Source organism: Cuculus canorus, chromosome 2, assembly GCF_017976375.1.
Source record: "Cuculus canorus isolate bCucCan1 chromosome 2, bCucCan1.pri, whole genome shotgun sequence".
NCBI lineage: Eukaryota > Metazoa > Chordata > Aves > Cuculiformes > Cuculidae > Cuculus > Cuculus canorus.
In genome coordinates this window covers 96,959,309-96,974,124 of record NC_071402.1, presented here as the reverse complement: position 1 = coordinate 96,974,124, position 14,816 = coordinate 96,959,309, and the positions used below count along the sequence as shown (strand labels likewise).

General features: G+C 39.5%; 1 protein-coding gene across 9 annotated transcripts in view; it reads right to left on the bottom strand.

The window, feature by feature from the left end:
• CDKAL1 (CDK5 regulatory subunit associated protein 1 like 1) overlaps positions 1-14,816 on the bottom strand; it is a 413,904-nt gene that overhangs the window by 155,506 nt on the left and 243,582 nt on the right. For all 9 annotated transcript variants that reach the window (XM_054060495.1, XM_054060500.1, XM_054060494.1 and 6 more), the window contains one exon: positions 5,530-5,696. In XM_054060495.1, the coding sequence (XP_053916470.1) occupies positions 5,530-5,696 (167 nt within the window). The remainder of the gene's footprint in view (positions 1-5,529; positions 5,697-14,816) is intronic.

Here is a 14,816-nt window from a genome sequence, read left to right as displayed (position 1 = left end):
TGCACATAAATTTCAATCTATAAGCAACTTGTCAAGTAGTTCATCAAAAAGTGGGCTAAGTATCTTTCATTGAAGGAGGAGACTATTCCACCTCCATATAGAAAATACAGGTAGTATGAAAAAGTCATATTATTTCAGTCAGTGGATAAAATCTATTTTTATGAGAAGTAGCAAGACACTAATTAACACATAACTGAAGTACCTCATGTCTAGCTGCATCTTAAAGATTCACCTGAGCAAAAGAAAGAATACAAGCTGGTCATGTTTCAAAGGACTGAGGTGCCGGGCAAAGGGAGCAAAATCCAACACTCAAGACATCTCCCTTTTATGAATGAATCTACGTGCTGCTAGAACATTACATGCAACTTAGCCTTCAATTGTATATAGAGTGACATATTTTTGAATTTTTAGTCTTTTAGTCTGTCATATTACCCATAGGTACAACTTTTTCCTCATTCACTGAAGACATTAGCACTGTCATTGTGGTCTGAGGAATTTTTTGCTTCTATTGGAGCTGCAGTACAACTCATGGTATCAATCTGCACATCCTTGTTCTTTTTATTTCCAATCTCCTCCCATTCTGACAACTGAAAGGTACAGGATCTCAAACAAACAGCAAAACAAATCTGTGAATTCCAAGCACACAGTTAAGCCAGTGACCTGACACTTTGAATTATCAGAGATTACAATACAAGGCTATTGGAAGGAAAACAAATATCATAGTATCATAGTATAGTAAGGGTTGGAAGGGACCATAAAGATCATCTAGTTCCAACGCCCTTGCCGTAGGCAGGGACATCCCACTAGATCAGGCTGCCCAATACCCCATCCAAGCTGGCCTTGAACACCTCCAGGGATGGAGCAGCCACAATCTTCCTGGGCAACCTGTGCCAGTGCCTCACCACTCTCATAGTGAAGAAATTCTTCCTAATGTCCAGCCTAAATCTGCGCCTCTCCAGTTTATACCCATTCCCCCTCACCCTATTCCCACAAGCCTTTATGAATAGCCCCTCTGCAGCTTTCCTGTAGGCCCCCTTCAGGTACTGGAAGGTCGCTATAAGATCTCCTCTGAACCTTCTCTTCTCCAGGCTGAACAGGCCCAACTCTCTCAGCCTTTCCTTGTAGGGAAGGTGCTCCAGCCCTCCAATCATCTTTGTAGCCCTACTCTGGACTCATTCCAACAGCTCCATGTGCTTCTGACGTTGAGGATTGCAGAATTGGACACAGTATTCCAGATGAGGTCTCACAATAGAGGAATAGAGGGGCAGAATCACTTCCCTCGACCTGTTGGCCACACTTCTTTTGATGCAGCCCAGGATACGGTTGGCCTTCTGGGCTGCGAGCATGCATTGCCGGCTCATGTCAAACTTCTCATGAACCAGCATCCCCAAGTACTTCTCTGCAGGGCTGATCTCAATCACATCATCCCCCATTGTGTCCTGAAAATGCGGATTGCCCCTACCCAGTTGCAGGACCTTACACTTGGCCTTGTTGAACCTCATGAGGTTCTCACACACCCACTTCTCCAGTCTGTCCAGGTCCCACTGGATGACATCCTGTCCTTATGGTGTGGCATATGCAAACTTGCTGAGGGTGCACTCAATCTCGCTGTCAATATCATTGATAAAGATATTGAACAGCACCAGTCCCAGTACGGACCTCTGAGGGACGGCACTTGTCACGGATCTCCATCTGGACTTTGAGCCATTGACCACTACTCTCTGAATACGACCATCTAAACAGTTTCTTATCCACCTTACCGTCCACCCATCAAAACCATATCTCTCCAATTTAGAGAGAAGGATATTGTGGGGACTGTGTCAAAGGCATTACAGAAGTCCAGATAGATCACATCCGTCGGTTTTCCTGTGTCCACTGCTGCGGTTACCCCATCACAGACAAGTTGGTCAGACAGGACTTGCCCCTGGTGAAGCCATGCTGGCTGCCATTAATCACCTCCCTGTCCTCCATGTGCTTTATCATAGCTTCTAGGAGGATCTGTTCCATGATCTTCCCAGGCACAGAGGTGAGCCTGGGAAGGTAGTTCTCAGGGTTGTCTTTTCTACCCTTTTTAAAAATGGGCACAATGTTACTCTTCTTCCAGTCACCAGGGACTTCTCCTGACTGCCACGACTTTTCAAATATCATGGAGAGTGGCTTGGCAACCACATCTGCCAATTCCCTCAGGACTCTGGGATGCATTTCATCAGGTCCCATGGACTTATATATGTCCAGGTTCCTCAGGTGTTCACGAACCTGATCCTCCTCTACCGTGGGAGGGGGTCTACCCCCCTGGTCACCATCTTGCTGTCCCATGACCCAGGAGGGGCGATGAGAGCGGTTATCGGTGAAGGCTGAGGCAAAGAAGTTGTTGAATACCTCAGCCTTTTCCTCATCTGTTGATATATGATCCCCATTTCCAGTCATCAGTGGGGGAATGTTCTCTTTGATCTTCCTCTTTTGATTGATGTACCTGTAAAAGCCCTTCTTGTTGGTCTTTACTTCCCTTGCCAAGTTCAGCTCCAGCTGTGCCTTGGCCTTCCTGGCTTCATCCCTACCCAACTGGGCAGCGTCTTTATACACATCCCAGGTTCCCTGTCCCTGCTTGCACTGCCCGTACAGTTCCCCCTTCTTTTTTAGTTTAACCAGCATTTGTGAAATATAAAAATTCATACTTAAGTACAAAACCAATTCTAATAATAGAAGAGTTCATGCAATACTATAAATCAGTATTTTAAAAAATTACATAATGTTTTTGGAAACTGGTATTTGTAAAATATTTAACGTACAACTCAGTATTACTGGAGAAAGCAAATGTATTTATATAAATGTAACAATGTTAGTAGCTGTGGAGGTTACCAAAATAAGACAGATATAAAACTAACCAAACCTTTTACCTGCAGGTAAGCTCCAATAAATACAGCAAAAACTGTATTTAATAATGGGAATGAACCCCATTGCTTTTAGGCTGATTCTCTAGGGAAGCTCTGTCCAGATCTTAAAATTAATTTATGCTTTTCCATGACTGCTGTTGCTCTATGCCATTTATCAGACACACATTTATTACTAAAGTGAAATAAACCCTTGCCTAGCAGTTGCATAAGTACAGTTGTATGCAATTGCTGAAAATCGCTGATTTCTAAAAAAAGATACATGACTTAACAACTTTTTCCTTTTCATGAAATGCGATTAGTACATTTTCACATGCAAATACTTTTTTTCACAGAAAGCTAAATAATTAGCAACATGGCTTTTTAAAAATAAATTAATAAAACACAGCTTCATACCTTTCTTAGAAGATAGCAGAACTACATCTGGATTTTATCCTAATCAACTGACATGAAAGTTAATCAACTTCTCATTTCATTTATTTTGTTCTTTAAACAAATCACCTTTGCTCAACTGGAAAGTTAAAAGCACATTCCCCATAAAAAGTTTATTTTGGCTGGTGAAAATGTATACAGAACACTGCTGACATTCCCTAGTGATCTTTCAGATAAGTCTGGTAAGGCTGGAAGAGGGAACCAGACAAAAATGCAGAAGGTAAAAAAAATTTTTGCAAACTTAGTTTGAAAAATCATCAAAACTATTTCACCAAATTACAAGCTCAGAAATTCTTCGCCATACATGAAACAGAGAAATCTGCTTAAATAATCCTTAAAAAACATCATATGCACCGGAAATCATATGAAACACTGAAGAGGACAAGCAGCAGCAGCAGCTATTGTACAAAAGGCTGGTGTACATGTAACGCATGTTTTACACAGCAACATTCAGGATATAAATTTTGAAAAGGCTTTCATGAATTCCTCTCACTCTGCCATTACACTTACTGATCAGTTTTAAAGACATTAGAGTACTATTCCTGAATATGAGTAAGGTCAAAGAGAGTCCTACTTACAGCACCTTCTAGAAAATCTAGAAACATGAAGATTAGAATCAATCATAGAATCATAGAATCCCTAGGTTGGAAAAGACCTTTGAGATCATCAAGCCCAACCGTACCTGTCCACTACTAAATCATTCATATCCCTAAGCAGAGATCGTATATCAAAACCATTTATATATTTGTGACATGCTCACACTCGCTAAGATGGCTCCTGATTGAAGAAAAGTCACATACTTTCCACCTTGATCAGATTATATCCAATTAAGACTACTATAGTGCCCCTTAGCTGGGCAGAGCAGCTTCTTATCAACCGAGAAGCTCTTCTGAGACTCTTTCGAGAGTACTCATAAGATGAGCAGCAATAAAAAAAAGCAGCAATCTATGCCAAAACACTTTTAATAATATAAGTTGAAAATGAAAGCAAAGGCAATAACTGCGAAAATTTCTAAAAGTTTAATTTGCTTTCGCATAAGATGCTGAAAAATGGTAAAATAAAAAAAGAAAATTTGTGACAGATATGAGAGTTCTAGACAGAATACAAAGCTTGAAGAAACACAATCAAACTACTTCCTAAGGTTTTCTACTTAGGGTGGTGTTAATACTCTCAGTGAAGTGTATGCTAAGCCAAAAAAATAAAATAACAGCCTGAGAAATTTCTTGCAGTTTTCTCCAGCTTGTATTTTTCAGGTGGTGAAATGAAAAACTGCTTGTTCCTGTATCAAGATCAGATTCCTCTCACCCCTGCACTTCAATAGGGAAAGGTGCGGTTACGGAGTCTGTTGAGAAAAGACTGTCGTTGACATCTTAAGAAAATATAAGTGCAACTATTAATTCCATAATATCTTTGGGAAAGCAGCATGGGCACCAGCTGTTTATCTGGATACTGATGATGCACATGGTTACAAAATTAACCTTAAGCTATATGCATCCCTGCTTTGTCTTCCTCTTTAAATTTAGGTTCTTTCTATAAACAGTTCCTATGAATTTCAACAAATTCATTTGGTGACAGAATCCAACAAGACCAACTGATCTTTGAGACAAAACTCTCACTTCCTGCTCTGTATATATCTCATATTCTTTCAAATTCACATTGCTGTACAAATTGTTGTTTCTGATGTCATTGAACTACTTTGTTAAAACTGTTTTACACAGATTTACACTTAGAATTTCCATTTCTTACCATGGAAGCCCAATAAACTCTCAGAATAGCATTTGACATAGGATAATGAATACAACATTGAGTGAGAGCAGCACTTAAGTGTTTCTAGAAATGCTTGTCTGAGGTGTGTAGAAAGAAGATAATGTAATTCCATAGTCGATTGCCTGCTAAATACATTTCCTTTAGTTCTTGAAAGCACTAGACATACACATCAACGCAACATCAGTATAATAATGTTCCACAGGTCAGAAAACTCAGTAATATTGTCATTCCAAAATGATCTGAGTATCTTGTTATCTCAATAACTTGCTGTGTCAGGCAAATGGCTTAACACTATTAGTCTAATTCTATAAATTTACTTGAAATCCATAATTTTCTAAGCTACCACTTAAAATGAAACACACTATTACAAAAGGTTCCATGCTGACTCACTCAATGAATATCTATGTTTGCATATAAATGATTCTCTTTTCTTCCTTACCTCCAGATGCTCTAAAATATAGGGAGGGTTTGTCATGCCAAGCCTCAGCATAGCTCCCTCAGGAATAGCATCAACCAGCTTCCACAAAAGTGTAGGGAGGTCTGTGCCAATGTCTCTGCCATAAGCCCCTGTGTCTTCACTGGTCAGCCATATCTCACAAACACCCTCTGTGAATAAAAGAAAGAGATAATTAACAAATCTGTTTTAGAGCTGTTTATTTTATCATACAGCTGCTCACTCTTTTTAATGCAGTATTTCACAAGGCTATTATGCAGACAGACTGTGTATTCAATTGCAAGGGGGAGGGAAGGAGGAGGAAGGCTTATCCCATGGGTAGCAGTGGGTTATTAAGTCCATTTTATGAGTACAAGAGTGCTACAACAATGCTGTAAATTATCATTGCTGTGGAGTGATTAACATTCACAGCCAATGACTAATTCTGTGCTGCCTTTACAGCAAGTCAGTCAAGTCTAGTGCTCTGCTCTATTTTTTAAGCCTAATTCATTAAACACCACAAATGACATTGCCCAAGCAAAGAGTTTGCATTAACGGTTGTTACTAGCAGTTAACCTATTAATTGGTAAGCTTCCAATAAGCAAAAATAGCTCTAAAGCACAGTGATTAACATTTCTTCTGGAATAACTATTAAAAACTTGTATTCTTTAAATTAGCAAAGCAATATTAAGGTTATATTGAAAAGGTTAGTCACCACTGCGTAACTGAGTGATAGTGTTGGAAAACCTGTTTCCTGGCAGTTAATACTTTATTTTCCATCAAACAGGGCCTTAGGAAGTAGTATACTTGATTTATATTGTAAAGAGTAGTGACCTTGAACACTGATATTTGGTAATAATACACTCCTGCTCAAAAAGGGGAAAGACTGCACCACCCTTTAATAATAGCTGAAAGTAATGAGGTTTCACGCAGCCACTTCTATCAGTCTGTCCAGGTCCATCCTTTCTGCAATGCAATCCATCTCCCTCTCCTCACCACCCGAAAGCAAGAAATTAGCCACGGAAAACAGGGTGGCTGGGAGGAAGACTCCTGTGATTCCCAGCGAAATAAGATACCATTAACTCAGTGAAGAGCTAAATTTCTAATACTGATGATGATCCAATAAAGAAACCATCTAAATACCAGAAGGGTACATAATTCATCAAATCACTCCTTGGACCAGCAGAGAATATATCACAAAATGTGAAAGTTTTCTTTACAAATTTCTACTTAAGAAGTAGCATGAACATGTACACAGACTTTAATAATGTAAAAAGCAATAAAAATAGAAACCTAGAAGCTTTAAAAAAATGTAAATGTAAAAAGACTGCCACTCAAACTCACAGTATAACAATAAATGTGGACAGCAGACTATGCTGAGCATCAAAGTCAATTCTGCATGTTCAGAAAGGTTTTCAAGGTCACTTATTATTTACAACTAAGAATACTTAAAAACTAAAGGTAAACAAGAAACTCATCACTTGTTAAGTTTTAGTTCAAGAATAACTTGTAATTCTATTCTTGTAAGAAGCCCCGTAGAAAGTATTCCTGAAGCACTACTCTTTGGTTATCCGGCTTGCAGTCACTCTCAAGCCTAGCTGCCCTGTGCCCGATCAGACATGCAGAATTTGCTAGCAGTATACAATCATATCTTGGATTTCACTGCAGTTTCTAAAGATAATGGAATTAATCTCACCACAAGGCAGCATCACACTATGAAACATACTCTAGGGTTTGCTGCATGCCCCACATCTTCCTGAGATACAGAAAAAAGATCTGACATACATACGCTGCTTTTTAAAAATAAGAGAAATGTATCTGAATGATGGCTTATGCCCTGTTGTTGGGTTGTTTTGGTTTTGTTTTTTTTTAGATCAGTCTCCAATAGCCAGTAGAACACTGCAAAACACAGTAATTTACTTGCTGTGTTTCTACTGAAACAGAGCAATTCTCATTTTTAAGCTTTCAGTCTAAATAGTTGCGTGGGTTTGGGGTTTGTATGCTTTGTTTTCTTTCAATTTTTTTTTTTTTTTTAATGGAAATGGCTAATGGAATACTGCCTCACAGTTACTAGCTGAACATTGAGGAAAAAAGATAAATCCCTGGCTAGGAATGGAAATAACATGCCCTTGGAAAACAACAGTGAGCTTTTAAAGCTGCAGAGGTGGAGACCATTAGCCCCCTGGTGGGCTGAAACTTCAAATTAAATCACAAGATGAGGAAGCAGCTGTAATAGTAAATCAGCAACAACAGGAATAACTGTCTCATCTGCTCTCCAAACAGGGTGTTTGTTCACTCCACAGCAATGAGAACAATCCATGCTAAGAGAACCAAGGATGTAGCCTTAATAAGGGGGAGGGGAAGGGAGCTGGGGAACACCTGTATTTTGGGAGAAAGTTTGCTTCCCAATTTCAGGCTGACAAAATGGATCTTCAAATACTGAAAGCTGCCATGAGTGCTAAGTATTTTCAATCAAATTTGCATACAGTGGTGTGTGACAGAGTTTTGTTGTCAACTGTTGTTAGGCTGTTTATTCTAGCTCTTTGTATCCCGAGTTTAGGAGTCTAAACTTACATCTGGTAAGAGTAGAAAAACGACAGACCTCCCAAACAGTATCAATGAAGTGAACCAGAGCTTCCTGTTTTCACTCAACCCCTTTCCCTCCAAACTCCAGCTCTACGTAGGAACCTATTTAAATCCACCGTCTAATCACATATAGTATTTTTTTCCTTTCTTTTGCACTGAACCTCACTAGATCATTCACCATTTTGTTACTGGACAATTTTGGTGCTATTAAATCAAGCTGATTTTGTAAACTAGAAAATCGATCCAAACTACAGAGTTTGGATGTGCAAATGCAGAGCGTTTGTTACAGTATTAAGGCCAATTATCATTATACTCAAATAATTACATGTCTGCTTTTGGTCACAGCTCATAGTTTATTTCTAACCCAGCATAAACAGGTAACCTCAACAGCTGGTTTCTGATCTCTGCTTGACTGTAATTGGAGATGACTGAGAATGAAAAATGTTGGAAAAAGGACAGGTTCCAAGTAAATGACAGAGATTCTCAGTCCATTCCTTCTCCAACATCTCAATAAAAAGAATACTCACTGCAGATTATTTGACGTGGGTTTTAATTTCATTTTCATTTTTGTTTCGTACTCTTAATCCTTGCCATAAAGAAGGCAAGAAATCATACAGTTTTCACTTTTTTATGTACATTCCTGTTTTAGACACCACTTGAAATGATTCATTTCTTTCATAAAGAAAGTCTAACATTTTTTATTTCTCTTTATTTTCATGCCACTATTGTAACCACTGTTTTCAGCAATAGCGCACATCTTTTAAATTGAAGGGAAATCTACTCCATCTGAAAAATCAATTTACTTCAATCTACAAAAATGTCTGAAGATGTTAAAATATAAGACATTAATCCCACTGAAATTTTCCTACTTGTTAACCTGCTGTACTTTGTCCAAATGAAATTCAGCCACAAAATCCCCTTATGTTTTTGTTCGCCTTCCCCCTTCCTGTTCACTTTTCTGTGAGACTTTCTAATGCAAACAGGAGTGGCTTCCCCAGCAGCACCATTCTCTGCAGGCTGCCTTGGTGGGAGAACCCCGATGCTGACCTTTGCAGTAGCCTACATATGCTTATCAAGAACTGCCCGAGCTCCTTGCCAATGGTTAACCTTGTCCAACGGTTAATTCTTACAGCAGCCTGCAGTGCTGTACAGACCATAGAAATCCCTCTCCCACTGCACCAAAGAAATCTGAATGATGATCTGCCAAGTGGAGGTCTGACTTAAATGTTTGTCAGAAAGTGCCTGCAGACCTGAGAACAATCAATCTGATCCCGCCATTCCTGATCACATCCTTAGAATTAAAAAAAAAACCAACAAACATAGCCAAAGACAGAAAAAGGAACTTTAAATGTGCTCTTTGTTCAGAATGAGCTTACTTACATAAATTCATTTTTTTTCAATTATTTGAGTTTCCCCTTATTTATTCAACATGGATTTTACAGTTGCTATTTACATACTTGATGCAGGGCACGTGCCAGATTACTTTGCCGAATCAATGCCTTAATTGAGAAACTATGAAGACGTCTCTCTACCTACTATATCACTGTATCAACCTGAATATCATGCAAGTTTAAACAGAAACTGAGACTGAGGAATCAAATTCCTCCTATACTTCTGAAGTACTCTGCAGGCAACGATTCACCACGTAAGAGTCCAGGCCTCTTCATGGACAGTCAGCTCAACCACATGGATCACCACTGCAAGATCCCATTGCAGGGACTTGAAAGAGCATATCGAACTGGGAGCAACTCACTGGTGCTAATGGAGGATTGAAAGGATTAGTTTCCAGTTCCCCAAGAAGTCCTTTTATGTATATGAGGAGCTTCTACAGGAGAGACAGAAGGGATTGACACACAATCCCATAAAAACAAATCCTATCCCAGAATCAAAAGGTAACTCACACTGAACTGTCACAGCCACAAACAGCATATGTGGCAAGCAGATGACGAAAAAAATAGACTGAAGAAAGAAGGCAGGTCTAGGTGAAGAGCTGGTGAAAGAGGCAAGCTGTCAGGTTATGATCTAAAGAATCAATGGTTTTTCTGTACTTTGGAAAGTGCAGGTCAGCTTATGATTCAGTAATACATCGTTCAAAGGAATGCAGTACTGCAGCTTGCTCAAGACACACTACATAAACTGGTCCCATCATAGTCTCATTTTTACTTTGAGGGACAAAGCTCTAGTTAAATGTCACATAGCCTGATTTTCTACAGGACCTTTATTATGCCTGAACATATCTCCTCTTTTCAAGAGATCTATTCTTTACTCTTCTGGACAGTCTTAAGGAAGTGAAAGACAATTGTCCAGCCCTGTTTTCCTAATGCTTGCCCCAAATAGTAGAACAAGATCTGAATGGCATCATGAATGTTGGCTGACACACCAGAAAGCAACAACTGGAGAAACTACTAGACCTACAAAACTCTTTTTAAAATAGAAATCTGAGCAACAGGTCAATTGGCTTAACCAACCCTTTAATATACAGGAAAAAGCCATGCCTGGCTGAGTGTCCAGGAGAGTCTGTTCAGAATTAGTGCACTTTAAAATGAAGATCAGAAAAATATTTCACTAATTTTCACTATTACAGTCATAATCAATGGCTTTTAAATATCTCTTAAATAGCATAAATTGCTTTGAAGTATTGATTAGTATTACATAAAGACCTGCTACACACAGTGACTTAATTTAAAAGCCTGAACAAATTCCATTTTACATGGTCATCAGGAAAGCCAAAAGGTAAAGACAATTCTATATACGCAGTAAACATTTCATTTTATGGGATCACAGTATACCTTAGGTTGCAAGGGACCTCTGGAGATCATCTAATTCAATCTCCTGATCAAATCAGGGACAATTAGACAATGTTGCTCAGCTTCTTGTGCAGTTAGTTTTAAGTATTTCCAAGGGCAGAAATACCACAGCCAATTTGGGCAATCCGTTCCAGTATTTCACCACCCTTAGGGTAAAATATTTTTTCTCACACCTAATTGCAATGTCCTGTGTTTCAGCTTGTCCTGTTACCTCTCATCCTCTCTGTCTGACTATAAGACAGTCTCTATACTTTACCATTAGGCAGTTGTAGAGAGCAATAAGATCTACCAGCTTTCTTTTCAAAAACTTATTTCCTTTATATCATGTGCTCCATCCTTCTAATGATTTCAGTAGCCGTCTGCTGAAATGTTCCAGTACGTCAGTCAACCTTGTCCCGGGGCACCAAAAACTGGAGAGAGCACTCTCAATGTGGTCTCACAATTGCCCAATACAAGGCACTAGTCATTTCTTTGGGCCTGCAGCTGCACTCTTGCTAATAGCAAGCAGGATGCAGCTGATAATTGCAAGGGGTTTCACTGCTGACTCATGCTTGCCCAGAGCAACTCCAAAGTCCACAAAGCTGCTTCCCTGCCACTGTACTCTCCACATCCATACTGTAACACGGGATTATTTTGTTCTGGATTTGGGACATTTTACTTGCCTTTGTTGAAAGTAATGAAGCTACTGTCAGTCCGTTTCTCCAGATGGTTAAGGTCCTTGGAATACAAGTCCTAACCTGAAGCCTGTCAACTAGTCCCCCCAGTTTGGTATCATCTACCATACTGCTCAAAATGCACTCTATCTCACCGTCCATGTTGCTGACAGGCTATGAAATACTGGCCCCAATATCAATCCCTGGACAACACCATAAGTAACCGCCAGCCAGACTTTAGACTATGGCTCACCGCCCTGTAAGCCTGGCAGTCCAGCCAATTCTTTCATCAACTTACCATCCAGTTACCCATATCTCACCAATCTATGAATGTTATAGGAGACTCTGCTGGAGACCTAGCTAAATTCAAGGCAAAAAAAAGAAACAAACAACAACCCCCAAATCAAAACAGACCCTCTTCCAAAATCCCCAACCCCCCAAAACAAAACCAGAAAATCAATATCCCCTCCACTCCCATCCCCCAGGACTCCAAAATCAACCCTCACAAAGCACTAAAATTCCATGGTTTCCCTCTCTTACACAAAGCCAGGCACCCTGTCAGAGATGTCAGCCAGATCAGTCATGTGATTTGCCATTGGTAAATCTAGAGTAGCTGTTCCAAATCACACTCTTGTTCTTCCTGTGCCTAGAATTGGCTTCCAGGTTTTCCCCATAGAGAGTGAGGTTCAACTGCCCTGTAGTTACCTAGATCCCCCTTCTTGCCCTTTCTGAAGGGCAGCATGACATTTCTCTTTTTCCAGTCACAAAGTCTCCCTGATTGTCACGACCTTTGAATGATGAGAAAGAACAGCCTCATCAGCCAGCACTCTCAGCACACTAGGATGCCTCTCATCGCAGGATTATTTCTATTACTTCTGTGTGTCAGACTGCAATTTGAAAACTACAGTTACATTTCGCAATTGCTTAGTTCAGTACAAGTCTTCAAAGCAGCTGCGGTTTCTACTACCCACATGATAACATATATATTGGAGTGCTTAAGAAATGAACACACTAACTTTTATGGTCTACATATTTTTGAGAACCAATGTTTTTGAGAATTAACATTAAGTGACATACAGACCAAGTTAACACTGACTCGGATTATTTCACCTACACAGGATATCAAATTATTTCAAAACCAGAACACTTAACAATATCTCTTTGGAACCTTTTGTTTGGCAGTGTTGTCTGCTACACTTAGTAATGAAAGTCAAGATATTTTTTGTCAAGATGCCTAATTTAAATAAATGTTGGCATACACAAATTATCCAAATTCTCATGTATATACACACATGCTATACATCAGTATATATTCATGGTATGAAATTCTCAAACTGTATAAAGCCAGGAAAGGAACTTGAGTTAAAAGTTCATTTACCACAGATGTGATGTAGATACTTAAAACTAATTCCTGATCCTACAAACTAATGGAAAACGGTTTAAGCTATATTTGCAAATTCCAACAACAGAAACATTGATCATGCCTTGGGCCTCCTTAACTCTTCCGGCAATTGCTTTTTCAAAAGTATGAAACATCCCTTGACTTTTGGCTAGATTATGTTATCTTTCCAAAATTAAAATTTTGTATCGCACTTATAAGTGGTAATCAGAGCTTAAATGAACTTTGATGCAAAACAGCTCAAGAAAAAGCTTATAAATGTTAATGCAGAAGAGTTCAAGAAACAGCTCGTTTCTGTTTCAATGAAAATTTGTTAATGTACTTTAAAAATTTTATTGTTTATACATTATTCCCCTTCAAAGTGCATTTAGATTTCTTCTGGTATTTTATGTAACTCACAGAGTCAAATCAGAGCTGGACCACAGTGAAAAAAAGCATTAGAACTACTCAATAAAACCTTTTCTTTAGTGGATTTCAGTTAAAATAACAAAACATTTTGCACAATATTTAAAAAAACCCAGAAACTATCCTTCCCCCCAACAATAAAACATACGCACAGCATTTTACAACCACTTTTCCCATTAATTTTTAGGATTACTTTGGAGACAACATGAACTGAAAAGTTCTCGCTCATCTAACTATCTACTCTTTAATAAGACTAAGCTAACTTTAATGCAAGGTTACTTTACCATCCATTTAGACATGAATTCTGATAGAAGAATCTAATAGCTGTATAAGTAATGGTGGCTTTCCATTGTATCTTTTGTAGCTATGAAAGCAGAAGCCACAAACGGATTTATTCAAGGTTTTCTATTTTAAGAGTCATGACTTCCAGCTGTTCAAGGAATACGTCAGTAGGATGCCCTGGGTAACTACCCTCGGGGGCAGGGGAGCAGAACAGAGCTGGCAGATCTTTAAGGATGCTTTCCATAGAGCACAAGAGCTCTTCCAAGTGTAAAAAAACAGGCTGTGAGGGAAGAAGCCAACATGACTGAGTGGGGACTTGCTGGTGAAAGTAAAGAACAAAAAGAAATGCACAGGCAGTGGACGCAGGGTCACGTATCCTGGGAAGAATATAGTGACGCTGCCTGGTTGTGTAGGGATTGGGTCAGGAAGGCCAAGGCATGGTTGGAGCTGGACTTGGTAAGCAATGCAAAGAATAATAAGCAGGGCTTCTATAGGAACGTCAGCCAGAAAAAGAGGGTCAAAGAAAGCGTACTCCCCCTAATGAACATGACTGGCAAACTGGTACCAATGGACAATGAGAAGGCTGAGCTACTCGGCAAATTGTTTTCCTCCGTCTTCACTGGCAGCTTCTTTTCCCACACCTCTGGAGTGGATAAACCGCAAGATGGGGACTGGAGGAACAAAGTCCCTCCCACTGTAAGAGAAGATCAGGTTTGTGACCACCTAAGGAATTTGAATACGTGTAAGTCTACACGATCTCACAAGATGCATCCCAGAGTCCTGAGGGAATTGGCTGATGTAGCAGCCAAGCCAGTTTCCATGATAATTGAAAAGTCATAGCAATCTCAGGGGAAGTCCCTGGTGATGTAAAAAGAGGAAACATTGCACACAGTTTTGAAAAAGACAAGAAGAATGACCCCGGGAACTACTAACCTCTCAGCCTCAACTCTGTGCCCAGGAAGATCATGGAACAGACCCTCCTAGAAGCTATGCTAAGGCCCATGGAGGAGAGGGACGTGATTCAAGAAAGCCAGAATGGTAAGTCTTGCCTGATAAACAGCAAATACATGGATCTACTGGAGCAGGTCCAGAGGAGATCCATCAGAGGGATAGAACACCTCTCATATGAAGACAAACTGAGAAAGTTAGAGTTGTTGAGCT